This window comes from Syngnathus typhle, linkage group LG10, assembly GCF_033458585.1.
Source record: "Syngnathus typhle isolate RoL2023-S1 ecotype Sweden linkage group LG10, RoL_Styp_1.0, whole genome shotgun sequence".
Classification (NCBI taxonomy): Eukaryota; Metazoa; Chordata; class Actinopteri; order Syngnathiformes; family Syngnathidae; genus Syngnathus; species Syngnathus typhle.
In genome coordinates this window covers 8,976,037-8,998,454 of record NC_083747.1, presented here as the reverse complement: position 1 = coordinate 8,998,454, position 22,418 = coordinate 8,976,037, and the positions used below count along the sequence as shown (strand labels likewise).

At 39.5% G+C, this 22,418-nt stretch overlaps 2 protein-coding genes across 6 annotated transcripts; one reads left to right on the top strand and one right to left on the bottom strand.

Annotated features, from left to right (window-relative positions):
- Nucleotides 1-834: 834 nt before the first annotated feature.
- On the bottom strand, nt 835-3,316 carry tstd3 (thiosulfate sulfurtransferase like domain containing 3; the record flags this gene model as incomplete). Its single annotated transcript, XM_061289059.1, has 4 exons — nt 835-1,360; nt 1,916-2,075; nt 2,714-2,887; nt 3,019-3,316. Coding segments are annotated over 4 exons (690 nt in total), but the record flags the coding sequence as incomplete, so codon positions are not given.
- A 337-nt stretch (nt 3,317-3,653) lies between these two features.
- On the top strand, nt 3,654-22,257 carry usp45 (ubiquitin specific peptidase 45). Of its 5 annotated transcripts, none has more exons than XM_061289051.1 (18): nt 3,654-3,943; nt 4,497-4,607; nt 4,842-5,011; nt 5,140-5,240; nt 5,434-5,534; nt 11,533-11,684; nt 12,786-12,881; nt 13,126-13,256; nt 16,381-16,468; nt 18,207-18,288; nt 18,591-18,682; nt 18,791-18,847; nt 18,969-19,079; nt 19,194-19,836; nt 19,956-20,053; nt 20,158-20,244; nt 20,449-20,590; nt 20,892-22,257. In XM_061289051.1, the coding sequence occupies exons 2-18, from the start codon at nt 4,505-4,507 to the stop codon at nt 21,020-21,022; spliced, it is 2,385 nt and encodes a 794-aa protein (XP_061145035.1). In that variant the 5' UTR covers nt 3,654-3,943; nt 4,497-4,504; the 3' UTR covers nt 21,023-22,257. The 5 variants fall into 5 exon arrangements, 4 of the variants coding, with proteins under 4 accessions (XP_061145035.1, XP_061145034.1, XP_061145033.1 ...); XM_061289050.1 differs by having other exon boundaries at nt 20,446-20,590; XM_061289049.1 differs by having other exon boundaries at nt 19,194-19,863.
- Nucleotides 22,258-22,418: the final 161 nt, after the last annotated feature.

Genomic DNA, 22,418 nt, shown 5'->3' with positions numbered 1-22,418 from the left:
AAAAAAATAAAATGGAATTAACTACCACTGAGGGGAAATAAGCCGGCAGAAGATGGGGGTGGGTGTTGTAGTCTGAATTTTACAGTTGACATGGCACGGTGATATAAGGGGAGAAAATAGTGGTCGGGTCTGCTCAGTGGGGTTATCTATTGTTACCTAAAGCATCACTTAATCAGAAATTATACAGCACGCAATCCTTACAGGCATCCTTTGCAGGCAGCAATTAGTCATGGCAGCGTTAGGCCCCCAAGATTGATATCTATGAATTGGACCATTGCCAGTATGTACACTCAATGTCACAAAGCGAAAGCTATGCCATTGTCACACTTGTTTGAGAGCAGGAGCGCTTAATTGCATCAAACCTTTAGCAAAGGTTTATCGCCTTTTTTTCATCGTTAATCAGCAAACAATCTGACTTTTTGGAGGGAAAAAAAACCTGGACATAAAAACAAAAGACAAAAAGTGTGAGTCTATAATGTTGCATGTGGACAATCAGATGTCAGTGGGTGTCACGTGGCATATTTTTCAACATTTGCTGGGAATTGATTTCTTACATGGAATCAATTATGACATTCAGTGATTGTTTTATCTATTGACTTTGGACTTTCTGTAACATTTAATTCTTCAGAAAACAAGGACCTTGGTCAAACATTTGCTGAGACAGGTCAAAAAGGGGGATTTATGGATATTCCATGGAGGCTTGCTGGTAGTGACCATTGAACCTGAAACATAAATAGACTCATTCCGGTTTGCAGAGTGCGTAATCTGGGGTCACACCATTTATTTTTTAATAAACTCAATCAAGTATATATACACGACTGAAAAGAAAAAAACTCCCTGGTAAATCAAAACTTTAATAATTATGAGTTCTACAGCATCTGTTTACAAAATCTTGAAGATAAACTTGAACGTAGAATTGTTCACAGTATTTAATTTAACACTTTTTTTTCAACATTGCATAGTACATCATTGGGAAATAGCTTGCATTTTTTCAAGTCAAGGGTAATGATATTGGCATTGTTTGCATGTCATCTATCAGTACTTAATAATTAACAGTAGTAAATATTACCGGTAAGTGTATGGTTAGTCAATAATGATAGATCAAACAAAATCCATATATATTTCAAGTATTATGTGTTTAGACAATAAATCAAAATCTGAAAAGAGTCAATAATTTCTATACTGTAGGTAATAAGAGTGTAAAATCTTTTTACACTCTTATTCCCTACAGTATGTAAATTACAGATAAATTGCAGCATTAAGACAACAACAACAAAAAAAGCTTGAGTCTGTGCAAATCCTTCAGTTTAGATGTTCATTTTTTGCCCAGTCTTGCCATCCACCCGGGTAATGCTGAACTCTGAAAGAATGAGGAAAAAGTGGCGGGTTATAGATGCATGACCAACTAACTTGAGCAGACTGTTGCATTTTTCATTTGAATGCAGTCTCTTTCAATTTTCCTTTGTTTGTGAAGCAATCTACTCGTCTGAAAGTGAAACGCGGCTATAGGGTTAAGATCTGGCGATTGACTTCGCCCATCGAGGATCTTCCACTTTTCCCCCAAGAGGAAGTGAATATCCTCTCAATTAGTTTGGTACATCCTTTTTTCCTGTAAATTGCTAGGTAAAAAAGTGTTTTGTAGATTTCAGAAGTCATGTGACCATCATGTGTTACGCCATCAATAAAGATTTTGAAAGAAGCATACGTGCCCATATCACAAGATGCAAAAAGAATCAGAAGGCCATATTGGATTTTGCAGTGAAGAAGAACATTTTTTCTGTCACATTACAGAAACAAAAGCACATATTCTTTCTTTCTCAATAATCACCAAAAACAAAGGAAATGACCTTGTAATCCTTTTAGAAGGAATTCTAGACGTTTTGCCAAAATCTATGACCATACGAAGGAGTCTTACTCTTTGTATCCGAGTTCAGAGGCCATTTCTAATGCATTCTTGCTCCTGATGCCTGCCAGGCAGGTGAACACAATGTTGTCCACCTTCTGGGGCATCTCACCGCCGTACTTCTCATTGAACTCCTCTGGATCGAGCTGTAGAGCCGTGTTCACCTGGCCCACTGCAAAGATGACCCCATCAGTATTTAACAGCTGGAGTATTGAGACCTTCAGTATTGGGTTGTAAACATATTATGGGTAAGTCACGGACAGGAGGCAAAAAAAATACAGTGAGTCAGTTTCCGACGGCCCCGACATATGACACTTTGAGGTTCCGAATGGCACACAATAAACTGGATTGCTGGATCGGACACAAAGGCACGCTCAGTTACTGCCACATTTATTGTTTTTCTACTGAATAGTTTAGATTTATGGCCAAAATGTTTTTTAATACTTGTAATCACTGCAATTCTAACCTTATTACTGCACCGCTCTTATGCACTATCCTTTTTCACATTGCATTTAGCTGGGTATAAAAACAGCTGTCAAAATGTGGATGTTTTTTTGTTTGTTCGATTAGGTCTTGCAACAAGTCACTCCCATAATTTGACAATAGGATACAGTCATGAAATGAAAATGTTCCATTTATGTTATCTTATAATTTTAAGACTAAAATTTTACTTCTTTTGTAAGCATATGTACAGTAAATTGTTAATAAAAGGGGGCGCCATACTCCTCGACAGAGGCGTCACATGGTGAAGCTCGGCTCTGGTCCACGCTTCTGTCATAATATTTCCAATTATGGAATATCAACACTTACAGGGAACGTTTAAAGAGCCAGGGATGGAGCCGTATTCTCGAAGCTCCCATGGCTCTCTGACATCGATAACAACAGCCTTGCCGCCGACCAAGATCTTCTTCAACTGCTCGTAGGTCACATCCGTGATCTGTGGCACCGAACCGAATCTTCGGCAACCGAGCCACAACGCTGAAGCTGAAGGACAACAAATCAATTTACCATATATTGGTATGCATGAGACAAAATTGTTAGTTTTTGTTATATACTAGTACAGCTACAGGTAAAAACGGAGTGAACTGGTAACAATGCAAAACAGAAAAACTCACTTGTGTAAAGACGTGTGTTGACTGGTTCTGGTAGGAGGATTCGGCTGCTCGAAACAAAGGCACTATGAAGAAAGTTACTGTCCCCCAATAATCGGCGGGCGACTATAGAACTTTTTAAACATACTCGGAAAGCCATGTGCAAAAAGTAGCGTCTGGAAGAAGAGAAATTTTTCTTAACACAAATTATAAATATAGCGCAATCTGTCAAGTGCACAATACAAACAGCTAACTGAGCATGCGCACTTGCCGAATATGAGGAGTTGACGGGTCCCGCAAAGAACCAAAACAGGGCAAGAGGGTTTTACGCAATGTAAAAGAGAACAAAACACCTCTTTGTTTACTTCTATGACAAATCATACATTTAATTTGGTGCGCACTAAAATGCCAAATGGTGTGTTATTGACTTGTCTTAAATCACAAAGTTATATATATTTATAACAGTAAGAGAGCAGCCACCCTGCAATCTTATAGCTGTTGCTGGTAAATTGGAATTACCTGATTTATTTTGTCTTTGTATTAAATGCATATCAAATGTATGACTTGTTTGATTCCTTTTCCCGCTCAACCCTAGTTTAATGTTAGAACGTCATTGAGCGTCTTGGTAATAGCCGTTTCCTGATGTACCTGAATGCAACACTACAGATTGCCATACTACTTCCGACTGCGTCACATGTTTATATTGCTAGTGTATGCTACAAGCTCTAGTTAACCCGAGCAGAGGATGTGTCCCGTGTAATTGTTATTTTATGGGTCCATCTTTAATTCGCTATACACTCGTTTCCAAGCGTATACGCAGTAAAGTAAACAATTCTGATCATTGTATTGTTAGTGGTGAAAGCCTGTAGCTAACGTTTGCTAGCCAGTGAGCGTTAGCATCACTGGTTTTAGCCAACACTGTCAATCACTGGATCGAAAAAATAAATAGGTGAGTTACCTGTTAATTTCGTTTTTATGAGTTCTGAATGTCACGAGGAAGGTGTCACTGAGTACATCTATGGCAAGAAAATTGTTTGTTACAAGTTTAATTCCAATCTGTCTTAATGATCATACAATGTATAATACATTAAATGTTATCTTGTTATCAACGAAGAACACACATTACGACTAAGGGGAGATAACATTCTCATAGGGATGGGCTTGGACAAGTCAGAGTATACCGAATGAGGTGTGTACATGCAGCATTTTTAATCCGATCAGGTTTTTATTCCACATAAATATGTCCATGTAAATGTAGCCAATGTGTTACTGTCACATTGAATGCAAATGAGCTTATTTGAATGGACACTGAATTGTATTTAATCATATTGGTAAAATCCATTAGAATTGCATTGTTCATGGAGATGGGGTTGGGGGTTGACAAATCACCCTGACTTGAAATGCTCGATAAATTTAATCACCTAGTCCTAATGACAAGGGGAAAGAACAAGTTAAGGGACACTGGTTGCTTTGTGTCATAACGTCAAAGTCTTAACCTGCAGAGCTCCAAATGCGTCTTAAGGAGCCCCTGTCCTCGACACCCGCCAACATGACGAAGCGGACAAATAAACCACGAAAACCTCGTGATGACGAATCATCAGATGAAGTCAGTGGTAAGTTATTGGAGTAGACCAGTTCAACACAATGTATTTTTTTGTATATTTGTAATAACTGATCATCACAAATCGCTTATACCGAATAAATTCTGTTTCTATCATACAAATGTACTCATCACATCAAGTCAACTAAAAAATATATCAAAGATAATATTTGATGTCAGATCATTTTATAAAAAAAATTGTAGCTGTTTGCAAAGTTTATTTTAACGTTCTATGTTTCTTAAACAGGGTTGACTTGCCAGCATGTGACAAAGGCTGTGGACTTAAGCTCAGTGAAGAAATCTGTGTTGTGCAGCTTGTGGTTGGTGTGTTCAGAGTGCTTGAAGGAAAGAACCATGATCAACAGTGAACCAGCAGCATTTCAAGACATCTTAGTTTGCCTCAAATGTGGTTTCCAAGTAAGAATTTCTTCAGACACCCATTGGAGAATTTAAGGTTTTGGCAGCCCACCTGTAATAATGAAAGCAAAGCTTCCGATGTGCATGGATGTGTTGATTCTGTAATATTGTTTTCATATTTCTTGCAGGTCTGTAACCACTCAGGGATTGAACATGCTGTCAAGCACCACCAAGCTTTTTATCCAGAGTCTCATTGCATCACCATAAGCCTGAGCACTTGGAAAGCCTGGTGAGAAAGCTTCCCAATTCAAACAAAATGTACACGCAGGATCAAAATCAACCAGCATGACAAAATATGCAAATTGTGATATTGAAAATATGTGCCAAACTTCATTGTCACGGTCAATGCATGTCATGGTTTTGAGCATTATTGACTTACAGAAGCTCACTGAGAGATTTTCCTGCCTGACTACTCCCTGCAGGTGTTTTGAATGTAATGAGGAGCTCTCCACTCACTGTAACAAAAAAGCCTTGGCACAGACGCTGGATTTTTTGCAGAAGCACTCTGTCAAGGCAACGTCAGGTAAGGTGTTTGTCTCCCAACTCCTAGAACTAATTACCATTTCATCAATGCGAAACTCATCAAAATTAAATGTATTCATGTACACCATGTAAATATGGCACCAATCCAAGAAATTAAGCGCAAGGACCTTTTAAAACGTTTTAAATGTGTCAGATTCAGGTGGCCTCATGAAAGTGCACTTCAGTATACCTGCTCCCCCTGCTGGTAAAGATTGTTAGCAATCCTCAATTTCACCTACATACTCACTACTTAGGAGCAACCATTGTCAGTCTCGGTTCAAAACGGTTGTTGATAATAATAATTATAATAATTCAAGTTTATTTAAATAGCCCTAAATCATAATCAAGTCTCAAAGGGCTCGACATGTACCAAACTGACAATTGTTCTCAAACATCCCCTGATCTTAATTCAGATTTATATAGCCCTGGACATTCAAAGATGCTGTACAGCGAATACATTATTCACGTGCTCACACTCACTTTGGTGGTGGTAAACTATAAGGACCACGGCCTTCCCTGTCCACCACCACACTTCACACTCAGGCATACATCAGTGTGAGTAGCACTCGAAGCAAGGTGTGCAAAGTGTCTTTCCCAAGGACGTGACATATGACTCGGAGCGGGATTTGAACTGCCGACCCTCTGGTCACTGAATGCCCTCTGCTTTACCACCTAAGCGACGCCCGCTATAAAACGTATGTCAATATAAACCTTTTAAAATTGTAATATCACATTCACTGTACATTCTACTCAAAAAGTCAAACACTGAGGGCATCATTCTTGCTCTTGCATAGGAAATCTTGCTCCTATCATCCTCTCGATGGCTGTGATGGTGGCTATGTGCAACAACCAAGACCAACCGTGATAGTTTCTCTTGATTTTCCCCATTCCTGTGTCACTTCACTTGTCAGTCCACATTTTGGACAAATGCTAGTCATGAGCAGCACCCATTGTCACAAGTGTGTACAGACCTGAATAAATCACCTAGTATTGACTACCAATTCTTTTTGTCCTAAAGCAATAATATCGCATCAGAATTGTAAAATGTTTTGGACTACAATAACAGCCATAAAAATACAATATTTACAGCAGTGCTATTTGCTGGCCCCTGAATAGATTTTTTATTTTTTATTATTATTGACACCCATTGAAATGCATTGATGGACATTTGTATTATTTTGTTTAAACCCAAAGTATTATTTGGTATGATGGCTTGTGGTCTCACTAGTTTCAACTTAAGCCCCCTGAACGTCCATTTGTCCAGTTACCAGTGTCTGTAGACTAACCAGCCATGCACATCCAGGCTGGTCTTGACTCACTCTCTCAGCCACAGCTGAAGAGTTGTAGTATTGAACAGTCATCCACTCTCTCTGTACATTGTGCATGACTGCACGCATTAACGAAATTAGGCGCTTGAGTGATGCTTCCCGGCTGGGTTCCCTGAAGAACGTGAGCAGCTGTGAAAGGTCGGGCCTCTGCTCCGTTATCCATTGTCTTTCCCACTCGGTCGCTTGTCCCTTGTTCTGTTCTGCCACCTCTGGGCCCTTGTGCAGCACTAGTGGGAGTCACAGTTCGGATCAAATTCGAGAAATTGTATCACCCTCCACAGCTGGAGTGCACAAACTCTCATCTAGAGACCATGTTGAGAAAAACTTTCATTTAAAGCAAACAGTTGTTTGTAAGCTATCACACCTTTGCCTACCGTTTCAAACTGAGTTTGCATTGTGAATCCCAAACTGAATAGCCATGTACTCTTTCCCAAAGGGTGTGCAGGCTCTGTAAATCACAGTGTAATAAAATGTGTTTGTCAAGAACATAATTAACTCAAGGTAGAATGTGTATCTATTGTGTGCTATTCAGTTAAGGCACTAAAGAGCACCATTTTGTTTTTTTAGAATAAACCGCACAGCGGAGACAAGTAGGGCTGCAAGGTCTTTTGATGTTTGGCTAATGGGCAAGTTTAATTTCTTTGACAAAATCTAAAAATAATTTCCTGTATTGCTTTGTATCCTATTATGATCCTCCAGTATGTTGGCAAACTTTTCATCACTAGAGCTTTATGGTTAACTTAGCAAGTTTGGCATATATAGTTAAAGGACATTTGTGGATCTTTGGTAACCCACCTACAGTATATGTTTGAACTACTAACTATTAACTGATCGGATTAGCCTACCGACTGTTTAGACTATAAATTACCAGTCACCTTTCCTACCATCCAATTGTACCACACCCGTTGGCCAAATGGCTATAGAAATAGACAGCCAGAATTGTATAAAATATTTGTTGAGGAGCTTGTAAAATTGCTTTTCAGTCTGAAGGCCAGTTTTTTTTTTTTAGAGAGAGAGATGTTGTGCCATACTCCCCAAATCACAAAGGAGCCCTAGCATGGGTGTTTTCACAAGCCACAGTAATTTGTTACAACAGCTCATTGAAAACTAAAAGTCGATTAACTATGCTCTCTTACCATCAAGGTCTTTGGCTCAAGTACCAGAATCCCACTAAAAGGACTGTTTACCTCAGGGACTTAGACTCTCTCCCACAATGGAGATGGGTTGTCTTTGTGAAATAATTGAAAGGATTCCAAGTAGACACACAATCTTTCCCACCATAATCCCGTAATTTATTGTCATGATATCTATGATACTGAATAATTACTCTCCTCATAACTGTGTACATGGTATTTTATTTGTGTGTGTGTTTTTTTTAAAAATTTTAATTATGCTTCGTCAGTCTTTTGTGTTTTTTTTTTTTCCTATTTGGTCTATTGTATCTTTCAGGACATGTAGAATATTACTCTATGATAACATGTTCAGTCAGTTATGTGTTTTTTTTACTTTTACAGCCCAGTAGGAAAACATGATCGCCAACATGTATGTGTAAACAGTTTTAAATTAGATTTTTGTCAGAAAGATGCCTGACAATGATTCCTTTGAATCTCACAGCTTCGTCGATAGCTGTCCCAAAATTCTGTTGCAATTCTCGTAGTTGAAGCAGAGCAGTTAATCGTTGTTACATAGGTCTCCTCTGCATTTTTCAGCCTGCGACACCGGTTGCTACTTTCCACAAAATGGAGGAACAAATCCAATGATGGCCTATGTGCGCCAGCCCTTTCAATCTTACCGGTGATCGACAAACTGGTGTCCAGCTAGCTACTCGCTCCATTGACAATAGCTGGGCAATGGATGAATACAAATACCTGAGCAATTTAACTATCACAAAAGAATGTGAGGAGTAATTTCTTTTCCACAATATGGTGGTAGGTGTCAAGGTTTTCAGGTATTCAAATTCTGTTTTCCGGTGCCAGTTATTTTGACCCATGATGGACTTTTGAAAAGTGTGCCATGGACTGATGTATTAGTTTGAGTGACCTTTGGCGAAAGCTTCTACCACCAAAAGGTCGGAAATAAAATGTGCACCAAGCTTTTGTCCTTAACTTGTCGAGACGAGTCAGTGGCCAGCAAAATGCTTGTTCCCTGGTGGGGCTTTCATGGAGGTAATCAAGGGTGATCCTGTCTTAATTCCCACCACTGCGCATGAAAGTAGGCCAGTGTGTGCACTTTTTTTGGGTTGTTTTTTGTCTGTCTGTATGGTTACTGCCATGCCGTCTCCCAAATGAGCCATACAAATCTAACCTCACTTAGATTATTTCATAAATTCATGGTCATTCTTCTTTTTTTTTACAATTCAGCGTAAGCAAAATCACATGTCTTAGCATTCATTTGACCAAGCTCTGCACTTAGTATATTGGCATGTGTATGTGTCTGTAAATAAAATGTCACTGAGCTCGCCTGGCCTCAGATGGCAAGGAAGCAAGCTTTTTATGCCCTGTAGTCACAACAAATTAGTGAATTAATAAGACATTTGGTGTTGCTCGTCCTTCCTCATGACTGCTTGCTCTGCATGAAGGGAGCTGCCTTTGCTCTGCTCCACTGAAAGCAAACATGGAGACCTAAAACTGACTGGCCAAACGTTTAGATGGTCATATTAGGAATCATAGGAATAGCCTCTCAACATTATTTTTCATTTTTCTGTTAGTTTGATGAATTGTTTGCAGTAATTGAGAAATACAGTATGCTGTTATTTTGGATGCTTGATCAGTGTGGGAGGGAGTGAAAATATTGTCGCTCCTCCGTTGCAGCGAAAAAAAAAAAGAAGCATTTACTCTCGACAGGAATGTGGAGTATGTCTTTGTGAGATTAATTCATTTTGTCTGGAATAATATTTGTGTGGTTACAGGTCATTGTGTTATTTATTTGATCCCACGTCATAAAAAATTTGTTTGTCTCTGTGTGACAGCAAGTAGGGAGTGCAGGAGGTGTTGGTGTACATGCGTGCATACATATGATGAGTCTGAGTTCCGTGGTGCTTTTCTCCACCCTGGGGAAAGCCTCCACTCGATCTGTTACTGTTGCCCATACTCGTTGGCTGTGCAAGAAGGGCCAGGTGGTGGTGCTTAGTGCAGCACAGTCAAGCGTGGACATAGCGCATGCTGACATTTGCCATCGTTGATTGCTGCAGGGAGAGGAAAAATCTGCTTTTCCATATGCTTGTGCTCATTGCAACCCTTCCCTCCACCCACTACACCCCTCAACTGTCCTCTGCTGCCCCCCACTCCCTCATACACACACCCTCCCCACCCAGTCTCAACCAGATGGCTCCGTGAACATTGTTTACCTTGGGTGATGGTCCCAGATGCAGAGTGTGTCCATAGGCATCCCCATTCCGCCCAGTTAGTTTCCTTGTCCCTCTCCTCCCTCTCAGCTAGTGCCAGTCGGATCTCTCTGACTCAAGCTGCATCAGGGCTGTTGACACTGTGTCCTTCATCTCCACACACACCATAGCAGATGCGTGTAATTCCACATCTGCTTAAGTATGAATTTTGCTTTTATTTTATTCTTTTTTTAAGTTTGGCTTTTGGTTTTTCACTCATGTCTTATGTTATTTTGTCATTGTGTGACTTGTCACAGTTGTGCTCCAGTTGCAACATTAATTTACCTTTAAGGGACATTAGTTTCTGATTAAGAAAGAGATACACATTTTTTTCCTCTATTGTTCAATTGTCATCTACATTTCAACTATTCATATATTTTCAGTGTCAAATGCAGTCTGGAAAATGACTTTATTTTCTCATCCAAGTCTTCAGTTTCCCTACTTCCACATTGTGTGTTCTGACATATGGGCGTTCCCTTATGGCTTCATGGAATAGCTGGAAACCCCAGATGTTGCCAGCACAGGCCAGATGTAATTAGCAATACTCAATGGAGTGCTGCAACAGAGTGCCATCACAACAAAATGGACCTCTATACTCCCAAAAACTATGGGATGGGCCATGAAAGTCAGTTAACAATTTCCACTTCATTTCAGGCCACGTCATTTGAGCAGCAATAATGTGAGGTAATCGTGAGATGGACTTGAAGCCAAAACTTGAAACTTGAAAACTACAGCACAATGTGATATTCTCTTATACTTATGATCATTGAATGTGAATTGCCCATGGAGTTCCATACTATTGTGAATTAGGGCCTTTCCCTTAAACTGATTCCCTGGAAATAGCAAGCTCATCACTAATTTGTTTTGGATTGCTTTTTCAATCATCTGTGGAATTGGTCAGTGCTTAAAATGTAATATGTTCGAGGAGAAGGTCATATATGAGAGTAACGTAAATACTAACGCACACTTTTTTACTATAAAAAATAATAATAATCCAAAATCGAAGGGAGGTGTTACCAATATGCTGTTTTTCTTCCATTTATTTTTCTTCCAGAATTGTAGTAGATTTGACCCAAAATCTGGGTAAAATATTTAACTTATCTTCAGGGTTAAATGGATCTTGCAGGAGCAAATGAACTAGTGTTTGGATGGTCCAGCGTTTGGGTTTAAAAAAATATGACTCACCTGTTTTTGTCAGTGTGTGCAAGAAAGGAAGAACCTAGTCAAGTTTGAAATTCACATGTTAATCTAGCCAATAAATCATGTCACTTTGTGTTCTCGTGTTCTAGCGACATCCCCCAAAATCCAGAAACTGAGAGAGGAACGCTCTGATTATAACGAACCCTCAAGAGGTAAAAGCTCTGCCATCAACAGTGCCTTGGTTCCTGTCAAAGGCATCAATAACCTCGGCAACACCTGCTTCTTCAATGCTGTTATGCAGGTTGGTACATTGTCTACAATCTACTATCTCCTCGGGTTGAGAAAAGATTTACTTGAAGAGGTCAAAATCAAATGTATTAGAGCAACACAGAGCAAAGCTTGAAATGATATGCCGTGTTGCAGCTTTAGTCATCAGGGACTGTCCAATGTTTATATACTATGCTGTACCTATATCTCGCAACAAATCACACAAACACTTTTTTGCCATAATAATTATCACAAAATCAGCTTGATTACCGTGTGAGGAAAACAGTGGTAGTTGTTAGTGATATTGAAACACAGCTTGATGGATTTTTGTTTGATCTTGTGTTGTCATGACCTGCTTTCTTCTTATGTTTGCACAATACGTGTAAACACATACTCTTACAATGACTTTTTATATAAACAGGCCAGCTTTTGAGGTCACTTAGAAATACATTCAATGCAGTGACAAATGCAACGCAAACTTGGACATGTTTACCTGCCCACACATACAATTCAACCATCAACCCTCCCCAGTCTCTCTCTGGTTGTGTCATGGTCACTGCAAACTGACATGCCTCCTGAACAATAAACCTGTTTTTTTCCACCATTTTGTTAATCACCCCTAGGACCTTCCTCTTTGATTGAAATTCGAGTGAGTGTGAATGCTATTCCCTCTCTCGCACACTCTTTTTCTTTTGTATTGTCTCCTTGAAAACTGCAATCTTTTTGGTGAAAACATGTAATTGTTAAGAGGATGAGCCGTGTCTGCCTTCACAATGGCTGCTCCATTGTGCCTTTTCCATAGCAACTGTGTTCTTTGCCAAGATGTGACCAAACAAATCTTTTGAAAGCGAAGATGAGATGCTTCTCTCTTATGGGACACTGACTACTCTTAATCAAGACGCATTCTTCATTTTAAAGCAACACATGATAAAATGACCACGAATCCTGCTAAATTGGTCCAACATTCCACATGGATATTTTAACTGACTACAGAATTGCAACAAGCCATGCATGTTTTAACAAATGTCCAGAAGAATTGCAACAAGCCAAGAATGCTTTAACAAATATCCAGTTGGATATAATCCTGTGATTGCAAGGTCAAAGATAAGAAATGTGAAAATTCTCGTTTTTGCAGAATCTGTCCCAAACGCATATGCTCATTGACCTCATCCAGGAAGTGAAGGAGAAAGGGTATAAACTAAGGATCTGCCCACCAGTCGAGAGCAATCTGGTACTGCTACCATTTTCTCTTCATGACTGAATTTCTTTATTGAAATCATACTTTGCTTCAAATGTTTGTAAATAACAAATATTTATTTATTTTGTTGGTATATTTCATAGCCTATGTGGATATTTCTAACCAGCAGTAGCCTGAGACCAATCGATTTTTGGGAGTTACTTGAAAAAAATGGAATTTGTTCAATGTTAGTGATAAAGGATAATAGCACTTTTTGTTACTTTGTGACTTTTTGCAGGCTCCGTTAGTAGCAATGCTGCCCAGTCCTGAGCCCCTGACTGCAGCCATGCTTCTCTTCCTTCAGTGCATGAAAGAGCCAGGAAAAGGTCCAGTGAATCCCAAGATCCTTTTTAATCAGCTTTGCCAAAAGTAAGGCACAATTATCATTATTATTATTATTATTTTCATTATTATTACTATCATTTATCAGTCTCCTACTTTTCTACGTGCTCTTTCTAAAGCTTAACGATCACAATATAAATCTGTCTTAGGCTTGCATGGCTGACTTATTTTGATGATACTATAGTAGACCTCCACAGACTTATAGTTTAGCACTCATGGGTTGGCGTATGAGTTTTTGTCTTTTTCCAATATTTTTATTCCGTCATTTATTGTTTTAGATGTTGTGGTAATGTGGTCTGGGCTTTGTTCTTGTTTAATCATGGTACGTTGCAGGAGTTTGGTATTGCACTATTGTGCAGGTGGGTGACCGGGATGTTTGATGCTGGGTGACTAGGTACATCTCTGGTGCGGCTTTGACATTTATTCTGGTACCTAACTTTCATCGAGCAGGCGCTTGTGCATTTGTTCTTTGCGCAAATGCATGCACGCGTGTGTGTGCACGCAACCTCACCTGGTACCATTTCAGCCCACAGCACTCACGCAGCCCGTGTGTATTCAGACAGTGAGCATTGCAATCAAATGTAACTAATCTTACGTTGGGCTAATCTATTCCACTCCCATGCATTTGAAACGAAAGGTATTGTGTTAAGCCTCAACAATCATTTTTTAAGCGCCATATTTTTGGGCACAATTAGCAATACTGTAAATTTAAACAAGTATTGAATGAAATACAACTATAACAAAGGTAGGATTATTCTCAATTGTAATTGGGTTTTAAATAAAAGGTTGAACTTTTGTTTGAGGTCTAGTTAATCGCTGTAGATCTTATCTTGTCCTGCTCCTTGTATATAATGCACAAGCTATACAATAAAACGTCACCAAGAACCAGTTTTTTTCTCTTGGATGATTTCAAATTTTAGGATGACCAATATCAAAGTCAAAGTCAGCTTTATTGTCAACCTCTTCACTTGTCAAGACACACAAAGAAACCAAAATTACGTTTTCTCTATCCCACGGTGACGAGACATATTACACGATAGACATACAAGTAAACGACACAATATAAAAACAAGAAGGCACAAACAATAAATAATAAGAGTAGAGAATAAATAATAAATAAACAGAAAACACAATAAATAAGAGGAGCAAAACGGAGCCAGTGTGCATACAGCAGACAGTAAGCATAGCGCAAAAGTACAGGACGCTATACTATACTAGTTTTCTTGGAAGAAAAAAAAAGGCTTTGTTTTTTTCTCCTTTATGTGTTTATTTTTTGTAAATGTCAACAGACCTTCATCTTTACAAGATATTATTCAGAATCCTTTAGGGGAAACCTTACATCCCTGATGGAAACAGCCAAGAGCAACAATGAATTCTCTCTATTGCAATACACGCACGCACGCACACACACAAAATATAAACAACATCAGTCTGGATGGGCATGTTTGTCTGCGCAGGAAGCAAGATATCTATCAGTTTTGCTAAGAAAGATATTCACAGTCGCTTAAAATAAATAGCGGCTTGTTTACTTTTGCTAAATTTAGAGGAATGATATACATTGTCTTGTTGAGTCTTTTTAATTGAGCTCTCGTTTTTTGGTAATATAGTTATATTTCTATCTGTGAATGAAAAAAAACTGTGAAACCTGAAAATACACACAATATACATTAAAATACAATACAGTATAGCTGGATAGAATCTTTTCAGCCTTCAGGTTTAGAATTTGGGGAATGTGGCAGCGAGCCAGAGTTGGACCTGAACAGAGATTCAACGCCTCAGCCTTTGGACTGTGAGGCAAACATACGAAGCACATGCAACAATCTGCTGCCCACTAAAACCTATTCAATGAAAGCTTTTTGTTGTTTTTTTTAGGTCCAGAAGAGTGAGAGAGAATTATACTTGGTCATTAGAAGGCTAAATCTCTACAGGCTGACGGCCACTACTTTGAGCAGCTCTTGTAAATGAATAGTACACTATTAAATGTACTGTATCTGAAAATCTAGCTTTTTTTTTTTGCATATTTAGGTGACCATATTGTGATGGAGTGTTTATGTCCTCATGTGAGTTAGTGTAGGAATAGTTCTAATTCTTTGCCTTGTTTACGGGTGCATGTTGCTCAAACGTGTGTGTTCAGGGTATGAGCTTGTGTGGCCTTGTGTCTGGTACTAACTCATCCGGCTATAAATTGTGTTGGCTCCGCAGCTGTTTGTGATGGCCAGATTGAGAGCAACGCTACAGGGCCCTTCTGCTTCCCTCCACTGGGACAAGCTTGCAGACCTTCTCTTTCCCACAAATTCAAACCAATTGTTAACTTTTCTTTTTCAATTTGTCCATTTTCTTTTTCTTTCCTTCTCCTTGTGTGATTCTGATATTCTTCTTTTACTCTGGTCTGCCCGCACTCGCAGAAGGACAAATCACACAGGAAGAGGGCATTTCATTAAACGGTGTTCGTATTGAGGTCTTGCAAATAAATGACATGTGTCCTCCACAAATTTCACCCCTCCACCCATCTCTTTTGAATCCATGGATAAAGACCAAATATTGTCGCCGTATTTTACGGTGGGGGCATTTGATTTAGGGCAACACTAGATCTTCTGCCAGTGACCTATGTGAAGCACAGGTTGTTGGCCTTCAAATAAAGCATCTCACCACAAGGTCTTTGTGTTGCATATGCTTTAGGGACTACCATAGTGTACCATAAATATTGAACACATGGACTGTTGCTCTCTTCAACTACAAGTGTTGCTTCTGACTTTGTACTGTGCATATATGTAATACCAGCTTGTCCTGTGGTTATGTGGCTATTTTGGCCCAACAGGTTGATGTGGCTGTGTTTTTTGCTGCCCATATGCCCCTGACATCTGTCCTCACATCTGTTCAATGTGGACAGCCAGGGGACGGATGCAAAAAGAGCCTTTCCAAATAGGCGTTAATGCTCAGGTTATACGACTGTCCGACAAGGGGGGGGAAAAAGTTAACATGGAGCCAACATGATTTTTGCTAAGAGAACGTGTATATTATGAACAACTGCTGATTAGTCTGTCAATATTACAAAATGTATAAAAATGATCACAGCATCTTATTTTGTTTCTTTTATTTCATTTCATGTTTTCTTTTTTCTCTCTTTTTTTTTTTTTCTTTCTTTAACTAGGGCATCACGCTTTAAAGGGTATCAACAACAGGACAGCCAGGAACTCCTTCACTATTTGCTGGACTCCATAAGAGTAGAGGAAACTAAAGTGAGTATGAGCCTTTATACTTTTCCTTCCTTTGATAGAGAAAAAAATATATATACATATTTGTTTATCAAAGAAAGAAAAGCTGATTTTTGTTATCACACTGTACAGTATTGGTACAATACAGATTTAATCTTGATGTTTTGCTTTGTGTACTCCTGTGCTCATGTGCGTGCGTGTGTATGCCTGCGAGGCTACGACGCTTTGCCACCTCCAACCCTTCACAGAGCAATTAGCAGACCCAAAGCCGCTTTTTAGAAGACTGAGATGTTCCCTGTTGCCCCACCAGTGGCTACGTGAACCTAGCAGGGGAAGTTAGCGGGTGTGTTTAGTGGTCAGCCCCAGGCCCCACTGTCTCGGCTCCCATTCAATCTTGTGAACATTTGCAGTTGTGCCACTTCAGGGACTTGCAAGTGGCAGAACCAAAATCATTGTGCGAACTTGGGAAACCCACAGCTGCTGAATGAACTCCGGGGCTGCCCCATTGTGCTTGAGGGTCACCCATCACCCCCACCCTACATACACACACACTCATCAGCCATTTTCCAATTTAATCAAGGACGCATAGAGGATGAGGTTCAGCCTTTATTCAGTGTAATCAAATGCATTTAATCAACCAGGCGTGTTCACCAATACAGTGGCATAATAGCTACGCTTCTGCGTTTGAAATGAAAAAATAAAGCACATATTTTGGAGTAAAATCGTATGCTCAAAGAACATCAAAAATCAACAAACATTCTTCCACAAATTTGTAATTGGTTTCTGGTCATTTATACATATACTATTTTTACATTTCAATTATTTGAGTCATACATTGCAATTAAATCTTCATGCATACCACAATTTGTGTCGTTGAGCATGAGAAGGAGATGGGTGTGACCATCCTTTGATTCCTTTCAGAGGCCCTAAGTGTTTGTGTTCATTGGCTATTAGTATCAGGGAGCTAAATATGCTAATCTGGCCCCAGTCAATTATCAGCAATTAACTGAGATGGTAGTTATTACTCTCTCAGGGCATGGACTGTCCTTCTTCACCCCATCTTAATTTTTGTTTCCACTCCTACACCCTTTTGCCAGGAACCCTTCCTACCCCCTCAGAGCCCCCCTCTCCTTACCCATGTGGGAGCATGCATGCTGTTACTTTGGAGGGGAAGGGTGGGGGTTGCTGGTAATTAATTAGGAGAGCTTCAACCTCGTCTCACTTTACTGACTGAGTGGGACGGGGAGACTGGCTGGACTAGGATTAACAAGGTTTTTTGACCTAAATAGCCAGTCCAGTGCGTGGGTCCCGGGACAATGGGGGCGACTGGTCTCAAATATAGACCTAGACTATGGCCAATTATGTATTGATTGGTACTTTACTGTGGCTGCGCCTCTTCGCGGCTCTCTTACCAACAACTCACTGACCATGTCATCTTTAATCAGAAGACCCCTCTGAAGAGAGACCCCCCCCCCCACACACACACACACACACACACACGAGAAAAGAAAAAAAACATCTTAACAGTTTCAGACAAGAGGCAATAATTATTTTACTAATGATGCTTATAATAAATAAAACTGTCAAGGAGAGCTTATGCAGGAAAGTTGAAATTTTTGTAATGGACGTACGTAGTATGTAATTAAAAGAAGGTAAAGTCATACAAAAGGACTCTGGCATGGTAGCTAAATTGCAACATATCTCATTCAAATTCTCCAAGGAATCTCATGTGCAATCACATTTGATTGTATTTGTTTTCCAGAGGGTGAAGGAAGGAATCCTCAGGGCTTTCAACAATCCCACTGAGAAAACAGCAAATGAGGAAACCAGGCGCCAAGTCAAAGGTTCATTATACTGACATGGCTAAGAAACATATTGCCATCTACTGGCCGTTTAAGGACATGCTATTACTAAATAGAAACAGGATGGCTTCGCTGTAAATAGAGGGATTTACAAATCAAAACTTGCAAGATGCAGTAGCAGATCATGTTGATCACAGCTCTGTAAGGACTACCTCCTGACTGACAAAATGTGAGACAAGTAGCACAGTTAAGTGGGACAATGTGGGAGAGACATTAAAGGGGTGAATGTGGATTTCATGTTGCAATCATATAGTATTTAAATATTGACTTCCTCTTCCCACCAGCATATGGAAAGGAAGGTGTAAAGATGAACTTTGTTGACCGCATCTTTGTTGGAGAGCTGACCAACACAATTATGTGTGAAGAGTGTGAACATGTAAGTGTGGCTGGGTGAACGTGATGTGTATAAACCAATCAAGAATTGACATAATCAGAAGAGAGTCTTTGCTCCGAGTGTAACTTTACACACTGATTTGTCTTTCAGATTTCAACGGTTAAGGAAGCGTTTATAGACATCTCTTTACCCATCATAGAGGAACGGGTAAGATGCTTAATCTTTTTTAGACGTATTGATTTTATTAATGGAAGATTCTTAATTATGCTTACAAATGAAGATGTTTATTAACATTTTATGGTGATGATGGGTTACACTGTTGCCACAGATATCAAAACCTTCTAACAGTGTCAAGCCAGTGAAAGGAAGTCGGGAACAGGAAACAAACGCTTCTGTCCTTTCCACTACAAACAGAAACACCAGGAAACTAAGTGGACAGGTGGGTCACTGCTATTAATATTTTCGTGACACATTGACATCCAAATAGAACGATAGGATTTTGAACTGCATTGTTATCAATGCAAATGCAAACATTTTTGTTTTTTCCCTCCAGAAACATCATGGTCGGAGGTCTTCCAGTTTTATGGATGGAAAGGGCGCAGGCTGCAGCGTGGAACAACCCGAAGAAGAGGGAATTGCAGGGGGATCGGCCCGCTGGGTCTCTACTCACAAGGTGGCCACTTGTGGAAGCCTCTCAGATAGCAGTGAGAGAGGTGCCGGTCCACAGGACAGCAGTAATGATGCCGACAGTGAGGCATCGGAGAGCGAGTGGGTCCCGCATACCTCCTGCTCCAGTCATGTCCAATCTCACCCAACACCTACTGTCAATTGTTTCGCTGTATCGGTTTCTACCTCATCATCCTCCCCTTCCAAGCAAGGGGATACTGTAGAGCCGCTTGTAAGTAGTTTGTCAAAAGTCAGCCTCGGCCTTAGTTCGGGGGACAGCTCGCCCCCTTTGCGATGCTCTCCGGAAGAACCAGAGGAAAAAAACTCCCGAGAGAAGCTCCACCAACCTTACCACCAGGGGGCATTTCAGGCACTTTCCCAAAGTTACAATCCCGGCTCCAAGGAATGTTCCATCCAGTCATGCCTCCACCAGTTTACCTCAGTGGAGCTGCTAATGGGCAACAACAAGCTGCTTTGTGAGAGCTGCACTGAACGCAGACAAAAGCAGACGCGCAAGAACAGCTCAGCTGGTGAGCAGAAATCACAGCAAGTCACAGGTTACCTGCACAGGATTCTAAAATGGTTCTAAAATAGGCCGATTGCATCTGTTGGCTTAAATTCTAACTTTGTTCTGTTGTTGCTGTTGTAGATAAAAAGGTGGAAAAGGTCTATACCAGTGCAAGAAAACAAATGCTCATTTCCTCACTCCCTCCTGTCATCACTTTGCATTTGAAACGCTTCCACCAGGTTTGTCATTGTTTTTATAGTTGATTTCTCTCACAAACCTTATTGTACAGTTGTGAATGTTTTAAAATTGTGGTCTGAGAGTCAATCATCCTCACTCTTCAAAGGCTGGAATGAATCTACGAAAGGTGAACCGCCATGTGGATTTTCCTTTAATCTTAGATCTGGCACCATTTTGCTCAGCATCATGCAAGGTATGCATCTCGACATTAGCTACATCTCTCCTGCACTCATCTCTCATCTACATTATTTTTGCTTTTTCTCCATGTCTGTATTTTTTTTAAATAATATTCTTTGGGTGTAACTGTGGTTTAGGGCTATTTGACTTTTTTGTCTTTCTTTTCAACTTTTCTTTCTTATTCTTCTCACTGCTAATTGTATTTCCTCAACTTTAGCAGAACCTGGTGCATGGCGACCGTGTCTTGTACAGCCTGTATGGGATTGTAGAGCACAGTGGCTCTATGCGTGGTGGTCACTACACTGCATATGTAAAAGTCCGCGCTCCCCCAAAAAAATCTGAACATCACCGGAAGTTGTCAGGTCAGAGTTCGGCAGTGTCGTTGTCATACGGATTGATTGATTGATTGATTGATTGATTGATTGATTGATTGATTGATTGATTGGTTGATTGATTGATTGATTGATTGAGTGATTGATTGAGTGATTGATTGATTGATACAAAACATGACAAGATAATAAACATTTAGAAGAACGAAAAAGTTCAATGCATGTCATAGTTAAATGCCGTTTACTAATAGGGACAAATAAAGAAACCTATGATTTGAGAGAACCTTTCGACCGTGTCACAGCCTACTGTTTAAAACTCCATCCTGTGTTTCAGGTGCAAAGGACTATAGCGGCAGTTCCCAGGGCCAGTGGTTTTACATCAGTGATACCACAGTCCAAATGGTACCAGAGTCCAGAGTTCTTCTCTCTCAGGCATATCTGCTCTTCTATGAGGAAATGATGTGAACAAATTTCATGCAGGACATAAATTTGACTAGTATAATGTGGTCATCTCTTCTCAAGGATTGGAAAAGGGAAAAGATTATACTCATTTTCCATCTGCTCTAGATGAAAAAACGTGTTTTGCTCACTGATAGTTTGGGTGACTCCAACAGCGTTCATAACACAGGCTGTCAGATGGTAATTTAGGAAATATTGCTATCAAATATTATCATTTGAAAAAATATAGTCATTTAATCATAATACCTGAGATAATAGTGAAAGTTCACATTATGGTACTGTTTGACTTGCAACACAGAAAATAAAAGGGATTGGTAAAACTGTTGTAGAAAAGTGGTACAATCCATTTCTGCCCTTTGCGTAAGAATATAATGTATCAAAACATCACATTTGCCATTATGTCAGAACCGAAAAGAAAAATGAAAGTACATATATTTAATTAAAATATATGTATACATTTGTCTATTTAAGGCAGTCGTGTTGTTGCACATGTAAAATACTGTATCGTTTTAACTAGATTGCATTCATTGCACAGTATTTGATCTCTACTGTAGTAGCAAGTGGTCAGACACTTGAAATGTCTACACCATTACTATTGGTCAGGTTTAATTGAATCATAGGAATGAGATGCTTTAAGAATTCGAGCCTTACTACCAGTAAAACAAAAAATAGTAGTATAATACACATGGAGTCAATACTCCATACTAGGTGCGTGCAACAGGGAGACATAGAAAACGTGCAGGACAACGGCCCTCGAGGATCGTAGTTGCCTACCCACTCTCGAAATAATATATTGCTTATTCTTTGATCATTGAATTTGACTATTTTAAATAAGGTGGTTGATTAAACATTTGTCAAAAGGGTGTTGGTTATCATATACAGTACAGTAAAATAAAGAGGTTCAGAGCTTTTGATTTAAAATGATCACAAATTCAGTGCCTATGCTTATTGTTATGAAATGTGCATGGTGAAAAGGAAGAGATGCAAAATTAAATGCTCTGATGGATATGTGACATTTATGTATATTATAGTTTGTAACAGTATGATAAATACACTTTTACCCAGTATATATTTATTTAAATATAAAAACAATGCAAGGTCATGGTGCTTAAGGCATGCAGGGTTTTACCGTGATCAAATACTTGTTTGTATTACATTTCATCTTGAAATAATGAACATTTGCTATGCATTGATACCGTGACATCCTAAACTACATTAAATGTATGTATCAAATCTTCCAATCATGTCTGTGTTTTCGACACAACATCCTGAGTAAAACCCAGAGCGTAATGGAAATTTTATTTTATCTTGGCACTTGGGATTGTTGTCTTTCTGGGGTTTTTTTCCCCTCTGAAATTGTGTCAACAAACGCTCTGTCGGTCTGTGCCCCATGGTGCCACAT

Bases quoted from the DNA above. Each gene is read 5' to 3' on its own strand.
- usp45 (XM_061289048.1), top strand. From the start codon at position 4,505: ATGCGTCTTAAGGAGCCCCTGTCCTCGACACCCGCCAACATGACGAAG. The intron at 5,012-5,139 runs GTAAGAATTTCT...TATTTCTTGCAG, and splicing joins GCCTCAAATGTGGTTTCCAA to GTCTGTAACCACTCAGGGAT. The intron at 20,054-20,157 runs GTTTGTCATTGT...CACTCTTCAAAG, and splicing joins ATTTGAAACGCTTCCACCAG to GCTGGAATGAATCTACGAAA.